Raw genomic sequence first — 23,480 nt, forward strand, 5'->3', positions numbered from 1 at the left:
AATGAATATTGAGTTTTTTTTCGACTCGACCACACGTGGATAAGTGCCTAAGAACGTATAGACACGCAAAATATCCATTTTGACGACCCCCGAATTAATTACAACGAATTTTCTCGTGGCGTCGGTATGTACGTATGTACGGCGTATGTGTGTATGTGCGTATGTATCTCGCATATCTCAAAAACGGTATGTCCTAGAAAGTTGAAATTTGGTACGTAGACTCCTAGTGCAGTCTAGTTGTGCACCTTCTCTTTTGGTTGCATTCGGATGTTTCTAAGTGAGTCTTTTGCCCCTTTTTGGGGGGAAATCATTGTTAATTTCGATTTAAGCTCAAGGGGTGTTATAATTTGTCGGACACTTGGCGATATATCGCCAGTCTTTTGGTCGCCAAGTTTTGTCGCCAACTTGGTGATAAATTTGGCGATTTTTTTTTTTTTTTTTTAAATCTGATTTCAATTTTGCCACTGTTGGTGTTATTTAGAGAGTAAACTATTGAATCACATTAAAATTGCCAGTAACGAGGAAATGACATTAAATTGGAGTAAAAAGAAGTCATTTGATGCACACATCCGCTCGTATTTATTTTATTTTTATTTCGAACCTTAGTATTTTGTATCTCTTGTATGCTTTCAAATTTTCTGGAAGTTTGGAAAGCCAGGGCTGAAAAATCTGCGTGTTATGAGCCTAAAACTTGCGAAAAAAAAAATTGTATTTTTAAAAGAAATGCTTACATCTTTGTGAATATAGATGATACTCGGGAAAATTCATGGAATAATGGGGTTGTTTCCTTCAGTCAAAAGTACTACTTTTAGTCACTGAAATCGATAGAATAAGCAAAAATAATAACACGGACCCAGAAAATACTTTAATTTTCCCAACAGTTATTTTTTAATTAATTTTTTTAAATGTCCGATTTTCCAAACAAGGCGTGATGTTTATGACGTCACAAAAGACGTACTTTTGGCGCATCTGTCTGCCGCGATTCCACATTATGATAATCACGAACCGAATTAAATATTGCGCTCTACTCTTGTTATCAGCCATATCATTGCCAGTACACGTGAGTAAAGAAGCAAATTAAATATTACGTTCTGCGAATGGCAAAAGTAAATAACATTTCATCATTTGTGATGTCATCGGCAGAAAGCGTAAACAATGAAAGCGCACCGATTTAAGTAATTTTTTTTTTAAACATTAAAGTTAGTCAAATTGCTTGAAAAATGTTCATACCCTATGTTTTTAAACATGCTCTTTCAGAAAAAATACTTTTAAAATTTTGAAAACGACCCCACTGTACATAGATGTAAATTTATTTCTGAAATTCGTAGTTTATTTCAAACTATTTACGGTAAAAGATGAACAAAAACCATTTTTCGAATCTTCAAATGTGTTGCTAGTCCCCTAATTGACTGGGTGATTTGATTTTTGTTCTGGAAAATAACAGCTGGAGCATACTTTTGCTTATTTCTCAAGAAATTTATAAAAATGTGAATTTTTGGAGGGTGTCCTAATACTTTTGGTTACTTTGTGTATATTTCATTTTTCATTTCAGCCAAAAGGTTTAAAAACCTGTCGGCAGTTTTCTTTGTAACTTAGTTTTTAATTTTAAGTGATCTAATATTTGTACAGGAAATTTTACTTTAAATAGCTTTTATTCTCAGTTGATAGTTTGATTTCACCAGATAATTTACTCTTAGTTTATTATACAGACTTATTAAAAAATATAACCTTCACAGCGCGTAAAACAGACTATATAGTTACCAGTGAGATTTTCGTTCGGCCACCAACCAAGTTGACAATCCTTGCATGTGTATTCATCTTCTAGAAATTGATTCTCTTTACAAGCTACGCATACCCAGCAGCATTTTACACTTTCAGATTGTATACTCTGAAAATTAGGAAAACAAATGTGTAATGTTTATCACAATCAATGGCGTATAGTCAAACACAATACTGTTTACAGTTTTCATGTTATTGAAACAAATTACAGTTATAGCTTGACCACGGAGAGATGGTGGATGAACTGGAAGTGGACAACTTAGTTCTGTAATAGTTAGGATCAGTGATACAGTCAGACCTCGATATAAGGTCACTCGCTTATAAGGTCACCCGGCATATAAGGTCACTTTTCTAAAGTCTCGGCTCATTGAATAGGAGTTTTATGTTATGTCTTATCGAATATATGGTCAAGTCTTAGTACATTAATCGCTTATAAGGTCACTTATGTTTGATTTCTTTGAATGATTTCAGTCCCTAATAAATACACTTTCAAGGATTTTCCGCGACATACGATCTTAAAAAGTGAAAAGTCTTATTCCTTCTATTAAAGTAGAATGAAGTGCACCGAATGCAGTTTAAAGTTTTACGATAGTGACACTAAATTATAAAGCAATAATGAGGACACTCAAAGTGTACATATCGCACTTTTTTACCAGTCATGAGAAGCCGAAGAAAATTTTCAGAAAACAGATAGAAACCATTGTGCTTAAATTAAAGAAAAAAACTTGTTAGTCCAGTATTAATGATAATTTTAAGTTGGGTAAGTTGGAGCATCAGTTCTTGACTTGGGCATATTTGTAAGCAGCTTTACTCTACATGAAAGTTCTAAAACATCATTGTAAAATTTCCTATTGACTCCAAAAGTTTTAATTGGTTCAAATCTATTAAACTGTTATAACGTAATTACTAATATTTTTGAACGTTTTAAATTTTAAAAAGAATTAACGTATATACAAGTTTATCCCTTATATACATGTTTATTCTTCACACATGTTATAAAATATATATGAATTGGTTTTAAGGTTAACCCGCTTATGAGGTCAGTTTCGTGAAGTCCCGAGGGTAACCTTACATCGAGGTCCGACTGTGTTTCGTTCGCAGTAAAATCTTTACTACTTGCAAGTTCTCTGCTAGTGAAATATGACTAATCTTACATTCTGCTTTCAGTTCATCCGCCATCTCTCCGTGGTCAAGCTTTAATACATATATTTTTTGCAGTACTAATATATTTATAAATCGAGGGGCACGGCAGTGCCCCAGCCAAGTCGAGCGCGAAGCAAACACTGCCGTACCATCTTTACTGGAACCATTTCGTCGCATTTTCAGGCCCCTATTTGAGAACCTTCTGATGAGACCAGAACGCAGAAATTTTCGTCATCCAGTAAGCTATAATCACACACTGGAAATCCGAAATTTCAAGTCTGTAGGTCATTTAGTTCCGAAGTTAAGCGAAAGCAAAGTTTCGCATTTATGACACTCACTCACTCGTGATCATCAAAATAGAACTAGTACTTCCCATAAACTCAGAGAGGTGAAATTTGGTACAGAGTTAGGGTTTGATGACTAAGGGAAAACTATAAAAACTAGGCTAACCGCCTTTACAAAAAATATTCAACTTGGTGGGCCGCTTCATTTGATGTCAAAAATCGAAAGTCTGAAGTATCTAATGAAGAACCCTCAGCTGGTCTCAGCTGTATTAGATATGGTAATGCCCCCTTCTACTCTTGGTACATCAAAAAATCGACTGTCATTGCGAAAGTCTAGCGTAGTGGGACACATCTTCTAATTTAATCTAGCCTAACTTTAGTCTACTCGAACATCACACAAATTAAATGTTTCTACAAAAAGAAGTGAAATCCACCAAAAACATTCTGTAAAAAACTAGCCAAGTCTCGATGGAGCTGCTTGTTTATCTCTAAAAAGTAATGAAATCTAAACAAAGTCATGACAAGTCGAAGGTTCCTTACTGCGATTTCTTTATTGTTATAGTTAATGTTGTGTGACTTGGCCGTTAAAGAGTATAACACAAGGGTACAAAAACAGGTGCTCCATGACACGATTGCACCAATCTGTCGCCAGAACCGCTACCCATTGACGATGGAAAATTGCCACTTGGAAAACGTGTAAACAAAATTGACTTGTACCCACTAACGTATAAAGAATGTTTTAACTGCCAAGTCACACAACATTAACTATAACAATAAAGAAATCGCAGTAAGGAACCTTCGACTTGTCATGACTTTGTTTAGATTTCATTACTTTTTAGAGATAAACAAACAGCTCCATCGAGACTTGGCTAGTTTTTTACAGAATGTTTTTGGTGGGATGTAACTTTTCTGGTTAATATCTGTGACCATTAACATTTTCATGTACAAAAACGTATGCATTTGTGAAACGTCAATAATTGTGTATATGATGATTTACTTGAATCACGTAAACAACAAAAGAAGTTTCTTGCACACATTTTTTGTACTTTCAATGTAGAAAATGATGAGTCATTTGTACAGAAGCACCTAGTAGGAGACAAAAACTACTAAAACACAAGCCGACGACAACTGGCTTAGCCATCGTTGATGGTGAAACAAGTCATATCCACCCGAACAATTTGAAATAAAGCCGAGAGTAGAACAAGATATTCTCCTGTGTCCTCTACCTTTGGTAACTGCTCAACGAACATCAAGATCAAGAGCCAGATCCCTTAGACACTAAGTTCCCCCATGGTCTAATTTCATTTAAGTAATTGCTCCTTTTCCTCAAACTATAATAAGACCGAATATGCTCAGATAGCGAGCAATAGTGTGACAGATAATGAAGTCTACACTGTTAAAAATTCAGGAAGATTTTCTGGTAATTGTTACTGTAAAATTGCATCGCCGACGCAATCGCTGATTTTTACGGTAATTTATACCGGAGAAATAAGCGATCCCAGCGCCAACTGGTTGCTGTGGCCTACCGAGGAAACCGTAAAATTTTACAGTAACATTTGATTTTTACGGTAATAGTTACTGGCAACATGGATGCCAGTAACAATTACCGTAAATTTTCCGGAAAATTTTTAACAGTGTAGTTTTGTAACGTGTGTGTCACCTGTACACTTGCACCCCAGCTTTCCAGACGTAGTCTGTGTGACCGTTATTGGGAAGCAAGAGAGCGTATCGGCAGCTAAATACTTCACTTTATTGTTCCTGTATTGTTCCTTGTTCTGTGTATTGTGTTTGTTTTTGCTATTTTGTTCTTTGTAACCTTTTCTTGCTGCCAGCCATTGGGAAAAAAAAAAAAAGTTTTGTAACTTGTCATCAACGAACAAATCTCTTCAGTACGTATTAATTAAGAAGAAAAAGAAATTTATCATTTTGCCAAGGAATTCTAGAATCTACCATACCTTAACTGAGAAACGAGCGGATGTGTGCATCACATGACTTCCTTTTACTCCAATTTAATGTCATTTTCCCATTATTGGCAATTTTAATGTGATTCAATTTTTTACTCTCTAAATATCACCAACAGAGGCCAAATTGAAACCAAATAAAAAAAAAAAAAAAGGAACATTTAGTTTAAAAAATACCGTTTCGAGATATTGCAATTTAAAGGGGGAAAATCATACCTCATCAAAATAGGTTTTACATTTTTTAAAGCTTATTTTAACTTACTTCTAATATGAGCACATTCAAGATGTTTGTATCATTAAAAAGGTATTGAAATAGAGTTTCAAAATATACAAAAATCAAAAAATCGAATTTTTGAAAGTATTTAGGGTACTGACTCCCCTTAAAAAAAATGTCGATTATTTTAATGCGTGTGTGAAAGACGATTCGATCTTTCAATTTTCTGGGCAGTAGTCCAAGAATTAGAAAAAAACGAGCTGATGTGTGCATCACATGACTTCCTTTTACACCAATTTAATGCTATTTCCCTATTATTGCAATTTTAATGGGATTCTCTCTCTAACTCTTTAAATATCACTAGCAATGCCCACATTGAAAGCAGATTTAAAAAAAAAAAAAAAATCGCCAAATTTTTGCCAAGTTGGCGACAAAACTTGGCGACCAAAAGACTGGTGATATTCGCCAAGTGTCCGACAAATTATAACACCACTTTCGTTTACATCGAAATTAACAATGATTCCCCCCAAAAAGGGGCAAAAGACCCCCTTAAGAAGATCCGAATGCAACCAAAAGAGAAGGTGCACAACTAGGCCCCACTAGAAGTCTACGTACCAAATTTCAACTTTCTAGGACATATCTTTTTTGAGATATGCGAGATACATACGCACATACACACATACGCCGTACATACGTACATACCGACGCCACGAGAAAATTCGTTGTAATTAATTCGGGGGTCGTCAAAATGGATATTTCTGGTGTCTGTAGGATCCTAGGCATATATCCACGCGTGGTCGGGTCGAAAAAAAGAAAAGCTCAACATTCATTCGGGGGTGATAAAAATGGAAATTAGGACCGATTTTTAAGTGAAAATTTTTTCGCGAATACAATACTTCCTTTTTTGTAGAAGGAAGTAAAAACAAAGGCTAGATAACTTCTCGTTTGATATTTTTAAGTAAGCGTTTTTAACACAAAGCCCTTTCGAAGATTACGACAGTAATCTCTCATTATTACTGATATTAGATCTCTTAGTTGACTTTATTCTTCACCAGCATCACTAAGATTTTCTTGAGAATGATCAAAATTGCTCTCATAGAAATAAGGAGACTTATTCTCCTACTACACCCCTAGCCTGTGTTGCATCTAAGCATGTTGTTGAGTAGTTCATCAGTTTTTTCCCTCGTTTTTAGCATAATATTTTTTCCGCAATGACGAATGATGCTTAGGTTTTCTTTTCTTTGGTTCATTTTTGAAGTAGTAAAGCATGTAATTACTCCAAAAGCACTTATTTAAATATTTACTTTTTATTTGAGCTATTATTTTCGCGAAAGTGAAGATCTCACTGATTTTGCAAGCTGAAAACTTCATAAACGTCATATGAACAGAAAATCAATATGATTTTATTTATAAAGTTGAGATATTTGGCGAAGTTTAAATTTTTGCGATAGTTCACGAAAATAGACAAAATTAGTCTCGCAAAATAAGTGCTTTTGCTTAAACATTTCAATTTAAACTTTTCATCCTTGCTGTAAATTGAACCTTGCTGTAAATTGTGTCCTGAAAAATCTTGCCAAAAATGGCATTTGTGATTCATGTTTGTCCTTCTATTTCTTTCTTAAGGTGTACTTACGGTTTTCTAAAACGCTTAAGTGCGCAGTTAAATAATTCATTGCTGTTTTCATTCTGTTTGTTACTAATAAATTCTTGCGGTTAAAGAAAAATGACAATCGTTCTTTCTCGGTATGGCATCGTAGAGGTTATCGCAGTTGAAGCGAAATAAATCAGATGGATTTACACAGTTCTTCGATGGTATGCGACTATACTGTTTTAGCTAAGAAAGATTTAAGAACTTAACAGATTATGTTAGATGCATATATTTGGTTCTAACATTCAGAATGACTTGAAATAAACAGTTAATAATCGATGCAAAAGTTTCAGTTAAGAAAAAAAAATCTTGATTTAAATACCTTGAAGTTCTAAAAATAGAGTTGATAGAACAAAGTTCATTTTGTGATTTTTAAAAAAGATCAGTAAAAACAATCACTGACAAACCACTACAAAAAAGGAAATAAAAAGAGGGATACTAAGTTTAATTGATACATAGTTTAGTTGATACAAGGATTTAGTTTGCGAGGGCGTATGTACCGAGAATTGAGGTACTATGAGGCAGCAACGACTGATTTGGCCTACGTAATCAGAAGAGCCTGTCTTTTCTCGTTTGAGAATTATTCGTAGAAAATCATTTTCTTTTTTTGTGCACAAAAGTCAAATTCTATATTTGTTTTCAATTGTTGTATAATATATTTAACCACTTATCTTTACTAATAATAAAGCAGAAAGTCTCTCTGTCCGGAGGATGTCTGGATGTCTGTAGGATGTATGTAGGATGTGTGTAGGATGTCCGTAGGATGTCTGTGACGAGCATAGCGCCTAAACCGTTCGGCCGATTTTCATGAAATTTGGCACAAAGTTAGTATGTAGCATGGGGGTGTGCACCTCGAAGCGATTTTTCGAAAATTCGATGTGGTTCTTTTTTTATTCCAATTTTAAGAAAAATAACTATCATAAATTACGAAATTATCATAACGTGGAACCGTAACATGGGCACAAGCCAATTGGCGAGATACGAAATTATCCTAACGTGGAACTGTAACGTCGGTACAAGCCAATTGGCGAGAAAATTCACCATACATTATTTGTAAATATACAAGCGAACCAAAAGACCTTTAATTTTTCTATTACGGGCGAAGCCGTGCGGGTGCCACTAGTAATATATAAATCAATGTAGTACGGTGTTTCTTGAATATTAGATAATAGTTAAATTCAAGGAAGTTGTTTACATACAAGGCAGTTTTTTCACAGTGGTAACATAGTGGAGTGTGTTGAGTCACTTTGTTACATCACTTTTGAGTCAAGTCGGTACGAGTAACAATATAACTCACAAAGTATTGAGGGTTTTTCTTCCAGAAGCAGTCTGGCCACCGATAATATGGAAAGACAAACCTCCGGTTTATAGGCAAAAATGGACGCATCTATTAGTTTACAGGGGTGGAAGTTTGTTCGTTACAGATGTGCGCTTTTTCCTCTTAGTAATTTAAAACTGAAAATTTGTTCACGGCAATGATTTTTTAGATCGAAACTATATTCGATCTACATAAAATACTCCGCCAGCTCAGTCATTCGATCCGAGAACTGCAGTTTCGTGCTTTTTAGCACTCATCAGCCCGGAATAGGAAACGACTGAGCTGGAGGCGAAAAACCTCTTCAGGGAGCCAAACAAACTGGTAGCTAATGTAGAATTAGCGCACCAGATGAGTGACCGCAGCAACGGTACGGTTTAATTCAAATATGTCTCTCATAGCTCCCTTAAGAGGTTTTTCGCTTCCAGCTCAGTTACTTCCTACTCTGGGCTGATGAGTGCTAAAAAGCACTATGCTTCAGTTCTCGGATAGAATGACTGTGCTGGCAGTGTATTTTATATATTTCTGCCTTAGCCTTGGCTTAGGGTGTGACTTACTGCAAAATATGTTCGGTCTACATTCTAACTACAAAAATTGATTTACTTTTTTGCAACATTTACTTTTTTTTTTGAGCTTACCCTTTTACTTTTACATTTCCGGGTGAAATGGGACTTAATTTTGTTGTTTACAAAGAAACTCTTTATTTCCCCTCGTTTTCATCTTAGAGAACACAATACATAATTAATATATCGTTATTTTTCCTTCTCCTAGATTCTCCTAGATTTCCTTCTCGCTAGATTCATTCAGATGGAATCAGCTTAACTTGGCCGATTACCAAATTCCATATTTTTCGTGGTCAGACTATTGGTTTGTATTAAATATTAATCAGATTAACGTTCATCATATTACTCGATTAATACTTCAAACATTTTATGTAACCTTTCTTTCAAACACAATTTCATCCAAAAACCTTATTTCGTTTTTTATTTAGTAAGCATCACAGTCAAATCTTTTATGCATCAACTTGACCTACGTTGGGTCAAGTTACTGCATTTTAAATTACGAGGCTTGTTTTTAAAGTAAGGTCCGTTTAGAAATAAAAAAGAACGAGTATAGATAGAGCAAAGAGATTTATTGCACAAAAATCTACCACCCTTACGCTATATTTTGACATTGCTCCAGTGATTTTCCAAGCATTTGTCATAGCGTGGTACAGGTTTTTGTATACCTATTCGTACAAATTTGCCGCCTGTGTAGACGACCATGAGGACTCTTACAGGGCTTTGACTGGGACGTTTTTGAGCATCCTCTGGTCTGCCCCTACCTCGCTCGCAGCAACTTTCATTTGTTTCGGCATCAAAAGTCTTTCCTAGGTGATCTGTGGCACAACAGTAATAATGAGCTCAGAGAACATGTTAACCCATGGTTGACTACACAGGCGGCAATTTTCTACGAATAGGTATACAAAAGCCTGTTCCACGCTATGACAAATGCTTGGAAAATCACGGGAGCAGGGTCGAAATGTAGCGTAAGGGTGGTAGATTTTTTTTGCAATAAATGTCTTTGCTTTATCTGTTCTCGTTCTTTTTTTATTTCAAAACGGACCTTACTTTAAAAACGTCCCTCGTAGAAAAATAAAGATTGTTTTTATATGAGAAACAAAATTTGTCAACAAAGGTTTTGGGATCATTACTAGGCAGTAAAGTAGTATTACTGTCTGTTTCTCCGCGACTAGCAGACACGAAAGGTTCCACTTGAAAAAGGGGTGATGTTTAAGAAGGCGCACTATTCAATGTGTTTAGTTTTCCTTGCTTCTCACTTCCTTCTTGCTATCACCCCTGTTTTGATAAAATAAAAGAGACTTGTCGCATGCGCAAACTCGAGGAAGGTTTCGCTTTAAAATATGAACAGTGGTCATACATGTATTATATTTTGGTACTCCAATAAAAATAACTAAAAATTAAAACGTAAAATAGAAACTAAAGTAAACTTTTTTCCCCCCTGAAATTATCAATAAAAGTATTTTTAAACTTTTTTTTAACCAACTATTAATGATTCTATGAAGAGTTTTTCAAATAAGGATCAATAACTAACGATGAAGGAAAAAAATTACATTTATCACGTTTCATCAAAACGTTTCGAAAAAAAGCAAAACTAACTTTTTGATCTATTTTTAGTATAACTCTGAAAGTGCTATAAGATCACAAAATTCCGTTAAAGTCCATAACGTACGCTGCAAAACTTCCCTAAACACGAGTATAAACTAATAAAAGATCGCTTGTTAACCATTAAATTCAAAGCAAGGTAAATATTTTCTTACAAAAGAAACTTAAATTTGTTTTTCAAACAAAATATGTAATTAACATCTGTTAATTTCCAACAAGTAACGACTAAAATGAAGCCTCAAATATCGTATTTGCAATTATCTTTCTTTTCCTAAATATTTAGCGGAAAACACTCTCCTGAGAAATGAGCTTATTTTTAAGGGAAAAAAGCCGTTGTAAGCTTCATTTAACAAATCCCATTATTTAAAAATTAAACTAGAGTTTCAAAGAAGCTTTTGCGGAACATCTCCTCATTTGTTTCACACTTATTGTAGCTACGGAAATGTTGTGTTTTAACTTTGTTATACAGTAGAACCTCTCAATAAGGGACCAGACATTTTGTCCCTTAAGGGGGTCCGGGACACAATTTGAAATTTTTTTTATTATGTACTTTAGAGTTTTGAAAATTTTTTTTTTTGAACTGATTCATCATTTATTTAATAAGCAAAATCATAACATAAATATGAAAAAAAAATATTTTTTTATTTAAATTTAATTAGTTTTTTTCAAAAAAATGGGGTTGCTTTAAATTGCTATAGCTGAAAATATTGTTGGTCAATTTTCAATTTTTTTTCAAAACAGTATGCACAAATATCTAAGCTTTAATTTTTATTCGGCGATTTTAAAAATATTGATTCAATAAAAAATAAAAAATATTGGAAGAAAAATTTCGAAAAATTCGAAGATACTTTTTTTAAAAAAAAACATAATTTTTGCAGTAAACGTTTTTTTCAAATTCGCCGAATAAAAATTAAAGTAAATTGCTTGAAAAAGATATGCTCCAAGTTTCATTACTTTATCTCTATCGGTTCCTGACTTATAAGAGTTTGAATGCAAGAAATCGGGAAAAATTGCATCATGGAGAAAAACGCGTATTAAGTTTCAAAGTTATGTACACATTCGTTAGATGCATGCAACAAAAATAACTATAACTTCCGTTCTATTTAAGGTAGAAACAAGATTCAAACGTCCTCTTAAGCAGAAAAAAACGGAGCAATTTTTCAAATTATAAAAAAAAAAATTGCAAAATTTGAGGATTTTTGTTTTTGTGTCCCGGACCCCCTTAAATAGAGGTGTCCCTTCTTCGGAGATATTTTAGTTTATGCATGCAGTGTGTTAACTCAGTATAATTTTTTTACATAAGCTTAGACTATTAACGGTTAAGATTAAATACTATACATTTTCCATACACAGCTAAATAAAATTTACACTTAATAATTTTTTAAGTTTTTATTATTTTATGAATTATAATTGAGTCCAAAATTTGGTAAGTCCAAAATTTTGCACCATAAAGCAATTGTTTATAAGTAATTCATTGCATGAATTTGCTTCACGTCACGCAATTTACAATGCAAGACATTATGAATTACAATTAGTGTTCACATTTCGATTATTATATGAAAAGCTAGTCAGTGTGTGCCCTCTCCATTGGCCCTGAGCCTACTTGAATAAATATCGTGATGGGCAAATCGTGCATGTAACTTTCAGCGAGACTTTTGCAATATACAGTTAACTCCCGATTATCGGCGGTCAGGTTATCCGCGGCTCGGATTATCCGCGGGTCCTTTCATATATTTTTTTTAAATTTGTGATTGTGTTGTCGCTCTCGCTTTTAGATTTTACATGCATTTTTTTTATATTAAATGTTGGTAGATGCAATGTAGCAATGTTTTTAGTTATAATTTGAATGAATGTGTGAGTGTCATTAATATTTTTATCTATTGCATACACTAAGTATCGTTTTTTACCTATTATTCGGATTATCCGCGGTTTCGCTTATCCGCGGTTACTGTGCCACCCTATTCCGCGGATAATCGGGAGTTTACTGTACTTGTTTCTTTAACGTGTGTTAATGTTCAAATTTCCTCAATTAATTTTTAGAAGAAAAGTAAAACTTGAATCCCAGTAAATTCACTCTTTCTTACGCACTTGCACGTATTTTTTTTTTATAATTTCTTTCTCTGTGACTGTCCCTTAAATAGAGTGTCCCTTAATTAGAGGCAAATACATGGAGGTCCCTATTCAAAGGGACTAGGACCAGAGAAAATGTCCCTTAAGTGGAGGTGTCCCTTATTCGGAGGTATCCCTTAAGGGAGGTTCTACTGTAACTATATTTCTGAATATTTTTCTTTTTAAAATATTGCTTAACTAATTGTTTCATAGTTGTTCGTCACTGAGGTAAAATGAGGACGATTTTTGGTTTTGATTATTGGTTACGTTTTTGTATGAATTACAGAATGCAAGTATGCATGTGTATGAGCGAGTTTTAAAATATTCGTGGCTTTGTTTAACATTTTTCTTTTGTTTATTAGATCCGATATTTATCAACTAAAATTATATCAATTTATGCGAATTGAAATTGTGTTTTGGTTGAAGAGTTTTTAAGCTCAGGAAAATAAATTAAAATCAAAATTAATTTATTCAAGGGTAAAAACCATCGTTTTCTTCATTATTTGAATTAAAACTTTAAATTGTGCTCCTGAGTTGAGATAATTTTTTGAAGTCGTTAAAAATATTTTTTTTTTCAAATATCTCCTAATAAAGTACCTTTTATCAGACTTCACCTCGTTCAATAATCCTTAAATTATTAAAATTAATCTCAAATGCAGTGATGATCAAGTCAGACCATAATAATAAAAAAAAAAATCACTTTTTAAAAACCTGGTCAAAATATAAGTCCTTATGTCAAGATAACGGGGATGCAAGGGCAACTAACTTATACGTCAAAAAATGTCTCACTGTGTTCTTTAGATTGTAACCTATTTTCTTTATTTTCACAAACATTATGAGTTACCCTGGTAAGAAGACGGGTACATTTAAAAAAACATCCGTGTTAAACATTGCGTGTTTCATTCCTTATCAACAACGAAATGTTCGGGTTGTTAACTTTTAAGAGCTTGAAGTTAGTGCTAACATACGCTACGTTTTTCTGTTGTTGATTAGCAGGGTTCTGCTTCATCTGTAAATAAAAAAACATCCGTGTTAAACATTGCGTGTTTCATTCCTTATCAACAACAAAATGTACGGGTTGTTAACTTTTAGTAGCTTGAAGTTAGTGCTAACATACGCTACATTTTTCTGTTGTTGATTAGCAGGGTTCTATTTCAACTGAAGTTTGTTTTAAGTAGGAGCACTAACTAATAACAATGAGGTTGCTAACTTTTGATAGCTTTCAGTTTGTGCAAACATATGTTTTCTGTTGTTGACTAGTGGTATTCTGCTTAATCTGAAATGTGTTTCACGTAGAGGAACTATCTAATAACACTAAGGTTGTTAACTTTGAAAACCTTGAAGTTTGTGCTAACATATGTCTTCTGTTGTTGACTAGTGGTATTCTGCTTAATCTGAAATGTGTTTCACGTAGAGGAACTATCTAATAACACTAAGGTTGTTAACTTTGAAAACCTTGAAGTTTGTGCTAACATATGCTTTTTGTTGTTGATTAGTGGGGTTCTGCTTAATTTTAAATTCGTTTCATGTAGAGGCACTAACTAAGAACAATATTATTCTTTACCTGTTGTCTCACAAAGCGTGCGTACAGAGCATTGCATTTTGCACGAATTTGAATCTGTAAGCGATCATAGAAATAGTAAAGATGTTTTAATGATTGTTTTACATAAATCCACATTTTTTTGACCCTCGCATTAGATTAATAAGTGTTTTTTAATCTTTGTATTCCTAATTATAAAACCTGCTGAGTAAGAAATGTATAAGAAATAATCACGGAATCTGTTCGAGCGAATTATTTTTATACAATCACGCTAATTCATCTGAATAACGGGAATGTATTTTATGAGGTTTTTAATATAAATTCTTTTCAATAATCCATTAGATGAATTTTAATAAAAAAAATGAACCAAAAAATAATCTGACAATTTTTTACATACTTATTTTATGCGTCGTAAAATATCAAAGGAAACAGATTTTATGTCTTTAGTTTTATAACATTCATAAAATTCAAGAAGAATAAATTTTAAGTATAAATATCGTCCGGGGATCCAGACGATGAAATATGAAAGCAATTTTTATGGTTCAAAATTCAATATTTATTTGTTTAGGAGCAATTTGTTTTTTATAACTTGCTCGTTCTTGAATTTCGTAATCAGAGAGTTAAAAAAGTTAGTTTTTATTGTGTGGCAAATAAATTCATGTAAAAATCAATATTGAAGATATATTCTTCAGACTGAATAAAACCAGGAAAATGCTTTTACGATGTAATGAACCCTTGTCATAATACTACTAAAAAAGGAAGTGTAAAAGTGGTTGGAATTTGACAGATTTTTAGGAACGTATAAATGACCCACACGAAATCGAAAGAAAAAAAAAGCATTGGTTTGCTTTTTTATACAACTAAACGACATTTGTCAGCTACTGACTTACCGCACTCTTTTTCAGTAAAATGATTCATCAAACATATTTTTTAAAAAGTCTTTGGAAGTGTAAAAGTGGTAGGCATTGGAGAGATTTTCTGGAACTTATAAATGACCCATAGGAGATCGAAAGAAATAATATGCATTGGTTTGATTTTTTTCCCATATTGGCTGACCTTTGCTATTTATTAAGTTATAGCATTCTTTTTCAGTAAAATGACACCTCAAAAATATTTTTAAAAAAGTCTTTGGAAGAGTAAAAGTGGTGGGCATTGGATTCCGAACTTTAGCAGAGTTTGTGTATTCTTCAAAAGCCGCCATGCATTCTACCATGAGGCGCTTCTGCATTGTAAGAAAATTCCGAAACGTCACGGATTATTTCCGGGCAGCGTTTTGAAATTTCACGGGTTTCAAAGTTCACAAGTTTACTTTTAAAAAAGTTTCCTGAAATGCTCTAAGTTTCATTAATGCAGACTTCTTACAGTTGTGAAAAAAAGTTTATGTTACTAGAGTGAATATATATATACAGCTTCGTTATTAGATGTTTCTTCTTTGTTTCAGTTCAAATTTTATTTCAGAAGGGAACTGCTTTTGAAGAAGTGAGATTTACTAGTTTTGGAGTCCAAAAAGGACTACCAACATGAACGTATCGTACAAGTTTGGTTTTCAAATTTTTGTTTTAGAAGGTAACGGCTTTTGAGTAAGTGAGATTCCCTAGTTTTGGAGTCCAAAAAGGACTACCGGCAGGAACACATCGTACTAGTTGGGTTTTCAAATCCTTGTTTCAAAAAGGAACGGCGCTGAGAAACTGAGATTCTTCAGTTTTGGAGTCCAAAAAGGATAACCAATAGGCACGTATCGTTCTAGTTTGGTTTTCAAAGTTTTGTTTCAGAAGGAAACATCTTTGAGAAAGTGAGATTCCCTAGTTTTGGAGTCCAAAAAGGACTACCGGCAGGAACACATCGTACTAGTTTGGTTTTCAAATCCTTGTTTCAAAAAGGAACGGCGCTGAGAAACTGAGATTCTTCAGTTTTGGAGTCCAAAAAGGATTACCAATAGGCACGTATCGTTCTAGTTTGGTTTTCAAAGTTTTGTTTCAGAAGGAAACATCTTTGAGAAAGTGAGATTCCCTAGTTTTGGAGTCCAAAAAGGACTACCGGCAGGAACACATCGTACTAGTTTGGTTTTCAAATCCTTGTTTCAAAAAGGAACGGCGCTGAGAATCTGAGATTCTTCAGTTTTCGAGTTCAAAAAAAAAAGAAAAAAGGATTAGCAATAAGAACGTATCATACTAGTTTGGTTTTCAAAATTTTGTTTCAGAAGGGAACGGTTTCTTTGAAAGTTAGATTCCTTATGATGGGGAAAAGTCTCAGTCTGCAGCATTACCTCCACATTTAAAGCATAATTAAGAAGGGGTGCCAGGAGCACAGCACCTGCAGTAACTACTAGAGACATACCATAAGACATTCGTACCCGGGATTCAACGTGAAAGTACCCTGCGTGTACTTGATATGGGGTGTCTAGCAAAGGACTCCCTGTTTTCAAAATTATCAAGAAAACCAAAGACGATATTTGAATTAAACAAACGGTATGTTTGTTGTGAGACCCATAAAAATCATATAAAGGAATTTGGAAATTAGTTTTAAAAATTGCCAACAGGTGGTGCTGCACGCTGTAATTGCCTTAGAAGTCTATATAAAGAGTGCTGCGAGAAAAGGTTAGTTGTTTCAGCAGTAGATTAGCCTCTCAGATATGCTTACATATACGCTAGAAATTATAGTCCAACCTCTTCCCACCACTATTTATGGAGACTTCTATTGTAATTACAGCGTGCCGCGCCACCTGTTTGCAATTTTTTAAACTAATTTCCAAGTTCCCGCGTTTAATTTTTATGGGTTTCACAATAAACATACCGTTTATTTTATTCCAATATCGTCCTTTGTTTTCGAAGTATTTAATTTCGAAACCAGGGAGTCCTTTGCTGGACACCCTGTAGATATTTGGCGTTATCCGGAACTGATTCAGTAGTCCATCCGTGGTCTGTTACTAATAGTTATCATAAAGTTACTACAGTGCATTTCAGTTTATTATTGTTATTATCATTATTATGTTTATTTTGAAAATAGTTTCAATGACAAGTAACTAAACGATATAATGATGATGGATATATGGTATTTTCCGAAAAAATGAGAAACAAAGAAATTTCTAAAAAAAAAGGATCAAATGTCATTGCTTTAAAAAATAAACACACCAATCTTTAAGAAACCCCAACCAAATATTAAGAGCTAAACTTGCGGATAGAAAACATTTTATAGAACGACAAAATAGCGGAGAGTGCTTCAGAAAACTTATTGAAAGACTTATATTTTGAGCTCTCCGTTTGAAGTTCAAGCGATATGAACTCTTTTGATAAAGTTTATTTCTTTAAAAAAATATTTGCCTCTAACTTTATAAATTGAAGGGCAAAAGCTATATATTTCATGGAAGCAATCGGTGTATAAACATGATAACTGATACTCATCTATATAAGCATATTTTTTAAAAATGATTTTGTTTAAACAATATGTAGTTTTCCGGTACATTTGCGACTAAGTTTTGTGAAAATATGATTTATTTTTACAAGTTTGCTTTAAATTTTGTATAAAGCATTTGAGTTACCATATATGCATGAATTAAACGGCAGAAAAATTATAAAAATTGGAATTAATAACATGGGAAGGGGAGAAATAAATACATAAATAAACTAAATAAGCATAAAAATAAATAAAATGAAGCCGCACCCCTCTTATCTTCAAGTCGCAATAATAACGAAGATCCTCGTTTTACGCGGGTTTATTTTACGCGGTTTCCATTATACGCGGTTTAAGCTTTGACACATTTATTTTATTTCACACGGAAGAATTTTGGTTTTACGCGGATGCGGCAATGCAAACAGATAAGCGTCCCCCCCCCCCCTTCAAAATCCAAACTCCTAAAGATTGCAGTTTACACGTAATAAACTGCATTTTGGATTGCTAATAACCGAGTTTCTGCCACTGGAGACATTTTAGGTTCCAGAGCTCTTTCCAGAAGTAAAGCCCTTAACTCACACAGTTCAGAACTCACTAGAAGAAAAGTTCATAGGAGTGACAAAGAAGGACAAAACCAACGAGGATACCGACATAGATTCCTTGAAAATAGAATTGATCTTTCTGATTTGTTAGTGAAGGAAGATTCTATTATGGAAATGAGACGTAAGTGATCATGGATGCGTTACTGTTTTTAAAAGAACTGCGATATAAGTACACATTAAACTTACAATACAATTAGTCGACAACAGAATGAAGTATTATTTTTTTATTTACGGAACCTAACCTCTCTTTTGATCTGGACCCAGTTAAAAAGCTAACTTTTTCGAAGATTGAGGGTACAAGGAGAAGGGGAAGACCAGCAACAAGGTGGCTGGATAGTGTTGAGGACCTAGAAATTTTGGGAGTGAACAGGTGGAGAAACCTGGCAATGTGTCGTACCGCCTGGAGGAAGCAGACGGAGAAAGCCTTGGCCTGCACCAGGCTGTTGTGCTGATGAAGAAGAATAACCTCTATTTTAACATTAATATTAAGTGTTAATTTACGCAGCATTTCCGTGGAACGTAACCCCCGCTTAAACCGAGGGTCTACTGTAATACATTTCTTTAGCTAACCAGAGCATGATTTTTATGTACTGAAGATGAAATAGTAGATTCGCTGTAATATTATGAACTGTTGCAGTAAGAAGATGCAACAGTTACCATTACTAAAATGATCATAATTCAATTCGATCTCAGCAAAATTGCTGGACACAACTGAGCTGTTTTAATATACTTACTTTTACCTTCCCTTTTTCACAAGGTTTGCTACAAACAGATTCTGGCGGTAGGCCTGGATGTTCTGTATGTAAAGGATTCCAACGAAATGGTTGGAATAAATGCAGGTGACCACTGTCCCAGGAGCCAACATGTCGGTAATCGAATGTGTGGTTCTCAGCCTCATACTGAAAGTTCATTATGTCATACCTAAGGCAAAAGAAATATTCTAATTAGAATCAGAACGTTGGGATAGTTACTCATGAAAATATTTTTCTAACTAAAATGGAAGCAAATAAAAATAAATAAATATTAGAATTAGAATCAGAACGCTGGGGTAGTTACTCATGAAAATATTTTTCTAACTAAAATGGAAGCAAATAAAAATAAATAAATATTAGAATTAGAATCAGAACGTTGGGGTAGTTACTCATGAAAATATTTTTCTAACTAAAATGGAAGCAAATAAAAATAAATAAATATTAGAATTAGAATCAGAACGTTGGGGTAGTTACTCATGAAAATATTTTTCTAACTAACATGGAAGCAAATAAAAAAAAAATATGAGAATTAAAATCAGAATGTTGTGGGTAGTTATTCATGAAAATATATTTATAACTAAAATGGAAGCAAGAGAAAATAAATATTAGAACTAGAATCAGACTTTTGCGGTTGTTACTTATGGAAATATTTTTCTAACTAAAACGGAAGCAAGTATATGTCGACCCTTGGTGTGTAAAATGCCCTTGTGAAAATTTTCATTATTGTTTCAAAGAAAACATTTTTCAACAAAAATTCTATTGTCTCACCCTTTTTCTAATATTTGAGTGATTTACTTATTATAGTGCCAAAAGCTTAGAGCCAGTCGACAGAATGATAAGTTCTCAATAATGCACAAAGAAGATTGAATTGAAATGTTTAAACGGTTACAAAATAAAAACTGCCATGAAAATTCAATGGCGCTACAGGCAGGTGTTTTGCGGAAGATTTCTATTATACCCGTTTACCACGACTGGTAGCCACTTTAAGTTCAGAGCGCATATTAAGCACACCGTCATGCCTCAAATAATAGTATCTGTCGCGAAATATGAATTTCATGCTGTTTACTGTCATTTGGTTTCGTCACTGAGAGTTGCAATGCAGCAGAAATTCATCAAAAAATTAGTAATGAGCACGGTAAAGGTAAAACTCATAAGAGACATTTGGAAATAACGTTGAAGTCTTGAAGAATAACGTACAGACGTTCCTGTGATGTATGCTGTCAGATCAACACAATCCAGACATGGCTCCCTTCGATTTCTTTCTTTTTCATTTGAAAATTTAGCTAAGAGAACCAAATTTGGCTCTCATGCCGCCTGGACAATCGGCTATAAGACTAGGCGACTGCTTTCTATTATAACGAACGTTGATGCCCGCCATGACAAAAGCCTCAGTAAGAATGGTGACTATGTAGACAAGTAGCTGAAATTTTCGTCAAAATAATCAAAATAAATGCTTTTCTTTTTTTTCACTGGTTTTCATTTCATGAGGGTTAAACCTTGAAAAAAAAACCTTGCTTTAAAATCCTTCGAAAAATGCTGTTTAAGCGCAGCAGAAGAGGTGCTTTAAAGAATTTGGGATCTTCTATCAGTACTTTGCCTGTTTTACGTTAAAAAAAAAAAAAAAAGCAAAAAGTTTCATGCCAAAGAAAGTCTTTGGTTCTCTCGAGAAGTATCCTTATTAATCTATTTAAAAGTGTGTAGGCTGTGTGCACAAAATTTGCTTCAATTTGGAGACTAAACAATGGTGGAATAACTGATTTAGGGGATGGCTCAAGTATAATACAGAAATGTAATGTACTATGCCTAACCAATGCAATTGAAAACTAAAAAATAAAACATAGCAGTGAGTTTCGATTTTACTAACGTGTTGCATGTAAGTGTAGAGGAAAGTCGTGACGGATGGGGAAACACAGCAACTATGCTGAATAAATCATTACCGAAAACCAATCATGACCGATTCGTTTACTTAAAGACTAAAATTAGTTTAACGTACAAATTGACACTATGAAAATTCAGAAATTTCATTGTTGATTTAAAACATAAATAGTTAAAGCATTACTGAATTAAAGTTGTTGATTGAACGCGTATCGCAATCTAGAAAACAAGCAGAATGACATTGGTGGTAAAATAAGGAATCAAAACAATGCATCCATCGAAAGTAATTTAAATGTGATGTGAACAATGCAAATCAACGACTGACATTTTTAAAGAGCGAGGATAAATGGAAAACATTATTGCAGCTTTAAGTTTATTGTAAACCGTAGGAGTTTTTACAGTAAACTTAGTTTTACCTGAAACTAGTTTTAAAGATAATTGGTTGAAATGTACTAAATTTAAGAGTTGATGCAAACCTAGGTATCTTATCTCAATGGGGTCTCTTTCTGAAACTTTAAAAGTATTTTTTTCCGAAAGAGCATGCCTAAAAACATAGGATGTGACCATTTTTTAAAACAATTGACAAAGTTTAATATTTGAAAAAAAAAAAAAAAGTAATAATCGGTTTTCAGATTCAATTTTATTTTTTACGCTTCTGCTCATGACACTGCAAATCATGAAATGTCATTCGCTGATGCCATTAGCACAGAGCGCAATATTAAATCAGCATTTTCACTCACATGTACTGGCAACGATACGTCTACCGTATCGTTGCTAGTACATGTGAGTGAAGATGCTGATTAGATGAGCAAGCCTAGAGCGCAATATTTAATTCACTTCTTAATTACCATAACGTGAAAACGCGGAAGACAGCAAGCGTAAGCATTCAGCTCACTAGTGGAATACGCGCCAAAATGCACTTGTGACGTCATAAAGACCACGTCTTGTTTGAAAAATTGAACATAAAAAAAATAATTAAAAATTAAACGTTTTGAAAATTAAAGATTTTTCTCACTCCATGTTATTATTATTTGCTCATTCCATTAACTACAGTGACTAAAAATAGTAATTTTGACTGATGGATACAGCCTCATTGCGAGACATTCGTTAAAAAGCAACTGCTCCAGTATTCACGCTTTTACCCTTTAATAATTTTGCAACATTTAATTCAGTCTCATATTTTCCAAGTGTAAACTCATTTTTTTTAAAAATAAATAACTGCATTATATTTATAACTTGCAAATGTTTAGTGAATATGACCTTATTCGTCTCAAATTAAACTTATAAAAATATTTTGATGACTTTCATTTGACAGTTTGATATGACATTGCTTGTCAATCCCTGAGGCATCTGCTTTTCGTGTGTCTGGTAGCTGTCTCGAATATTAATGTCTAGATTCTAGTCAGGAGAATAGTTTGCTTCGTTTTGATGTTTTATCTTGTGTCTAAAAATAGGGCCATTCCCGGGAAAACGTTTATTTTGTTCCGCACGTGACGCCTCATATATTTCATAAAATATAATGCTGTAAAATAACCAAAGAAATTACAAACTTATGTGTGATTTCTTAAGCAGAACATTTCGTCATTACCAAGGGGAGAGAGAGAGAGAGAGAGAGGAGGGGGAGATTGATTGATTGATTGATTGATATTCCCCTTTCCCCGCTGAAAACCAAGTTTATCAATTAAAATGAGGTAAACACTTAAGTTAGACGTTAGACATTTCAACATGATTTTTAGACTTGTTCAAATGGTAAAAGTTTGCTTTTTCAATTAAGCTAATATTGAAAATATTGCATTGATTTAAAAATGTAAAAAAAAAAAAAGTAGAAATTAAAAAAACACTAAATTTCTTTTTAAACTCTTTTTCATTTTTATTTGTTAATATTTTTTACTATCATCTTACAATTGTTTCGAAAATACTCCTGTTGTTATCAGACGTAATTAGATGGCTTTAATTTTTATTTTAGGAATAAATAGTTTTTACCTCCCACGCGGACTTTTATCAAATTAAAAAATTATTTTTGTAGACTAAGGTACTATTATTAAAGGCTACATTAATCAATAAATAATCTAAAAATATATATTCTCTGTCATTTCAACGTATTTTATTTTATGCTTTACAAACTTTTTTATAATATTATACAATTATTCAGGAAATACTCTTTTTATCAAGATTTTATTTAAATTATTATTTTTTAATTAGAGTGCATTCACTAGTTATTGTTTTTTTTTTTTTTTTTTTGGTGGGAACAATTTTAACCCACCGTGATGCTGTCCTTTTAAATTGAAAAAAAAAAAAAAAAACTTTCATTTTCCATAATAATGTTTTCATTTATAAACTTACAAAGCTCATTGCCGTTATTCTATTTTTATTTGTGTATTATTTTTTGATAATGTTTACTACCTTATTATTATTTGGGAAAGATTTTCTTTTATAGTTTCCATTTTTTTAGCTTTTTTTAAAAAACCATTCTTAATGTTAAAAATGGTTTTTCCTTCCAGGAAGATCTCGAAACTCGTCAAAACAAAGTTCCATTTTTCATACAAATGTGCAAACATTAAAATACTTGCATTAATCTAAAAGTGTTCCAAAATATAGTTTTTCCGTTTTTTTTTTTTTTTTTTTTTTTGTAATTTTTAATATTTTAGTATAATTTGAGAAATATTTCACCTCCTTACTTTCTATTTTTATTTACAACGTGAC

The 23,480-nt window shown here is 33.2% G+C and overlaps 1 protein-coding gene across 1 annotated transcript in view; it reads right to left on the minus strand.

The window, feature by feature from the left end:
• LOC129232180 (metabotropic glutamate receptor 5-like) overlaps positions 1 to 23,480 on the minus strand; it is a 78,274-nt gene that overhangs the window by 17,974 nt on the left and 36,820 nt on the right. Inside the window, exons 7-8 of the mRNA XM_054866419.1 lie at positions 18,885 to 19,071; positions 1,762 to 1,888 (exon numbers count right to left, since the gene is read on the minus strand). Coding sequence (XP_054722394.1) covers positions 1,762 to 1,888; positions 18,885 to 19,071 — 314 coding nt within the window. The remainder of the gene's footprint in view (positions 1 to 1,761; positions 1,889 to 18,884; positions 19,072 to 23,480) is intronic.

This window comes from Uloborus diversus, unplaced genomic scaffold (assembly GCF_026930045.1).
Source record: "Uloborus diversus isolate 005 unplaced genomic scaffold, Udiv.v.3.1 scaffold_11, whole genome shotgun sequence".
Classification (NCBI taxonomy): domain Eukaryota; kingdom Metazoa; phylum Arthropoda; class Arachnida; order Araneae; family Uloboridae; genus Uloborus; species Uloborus diversus.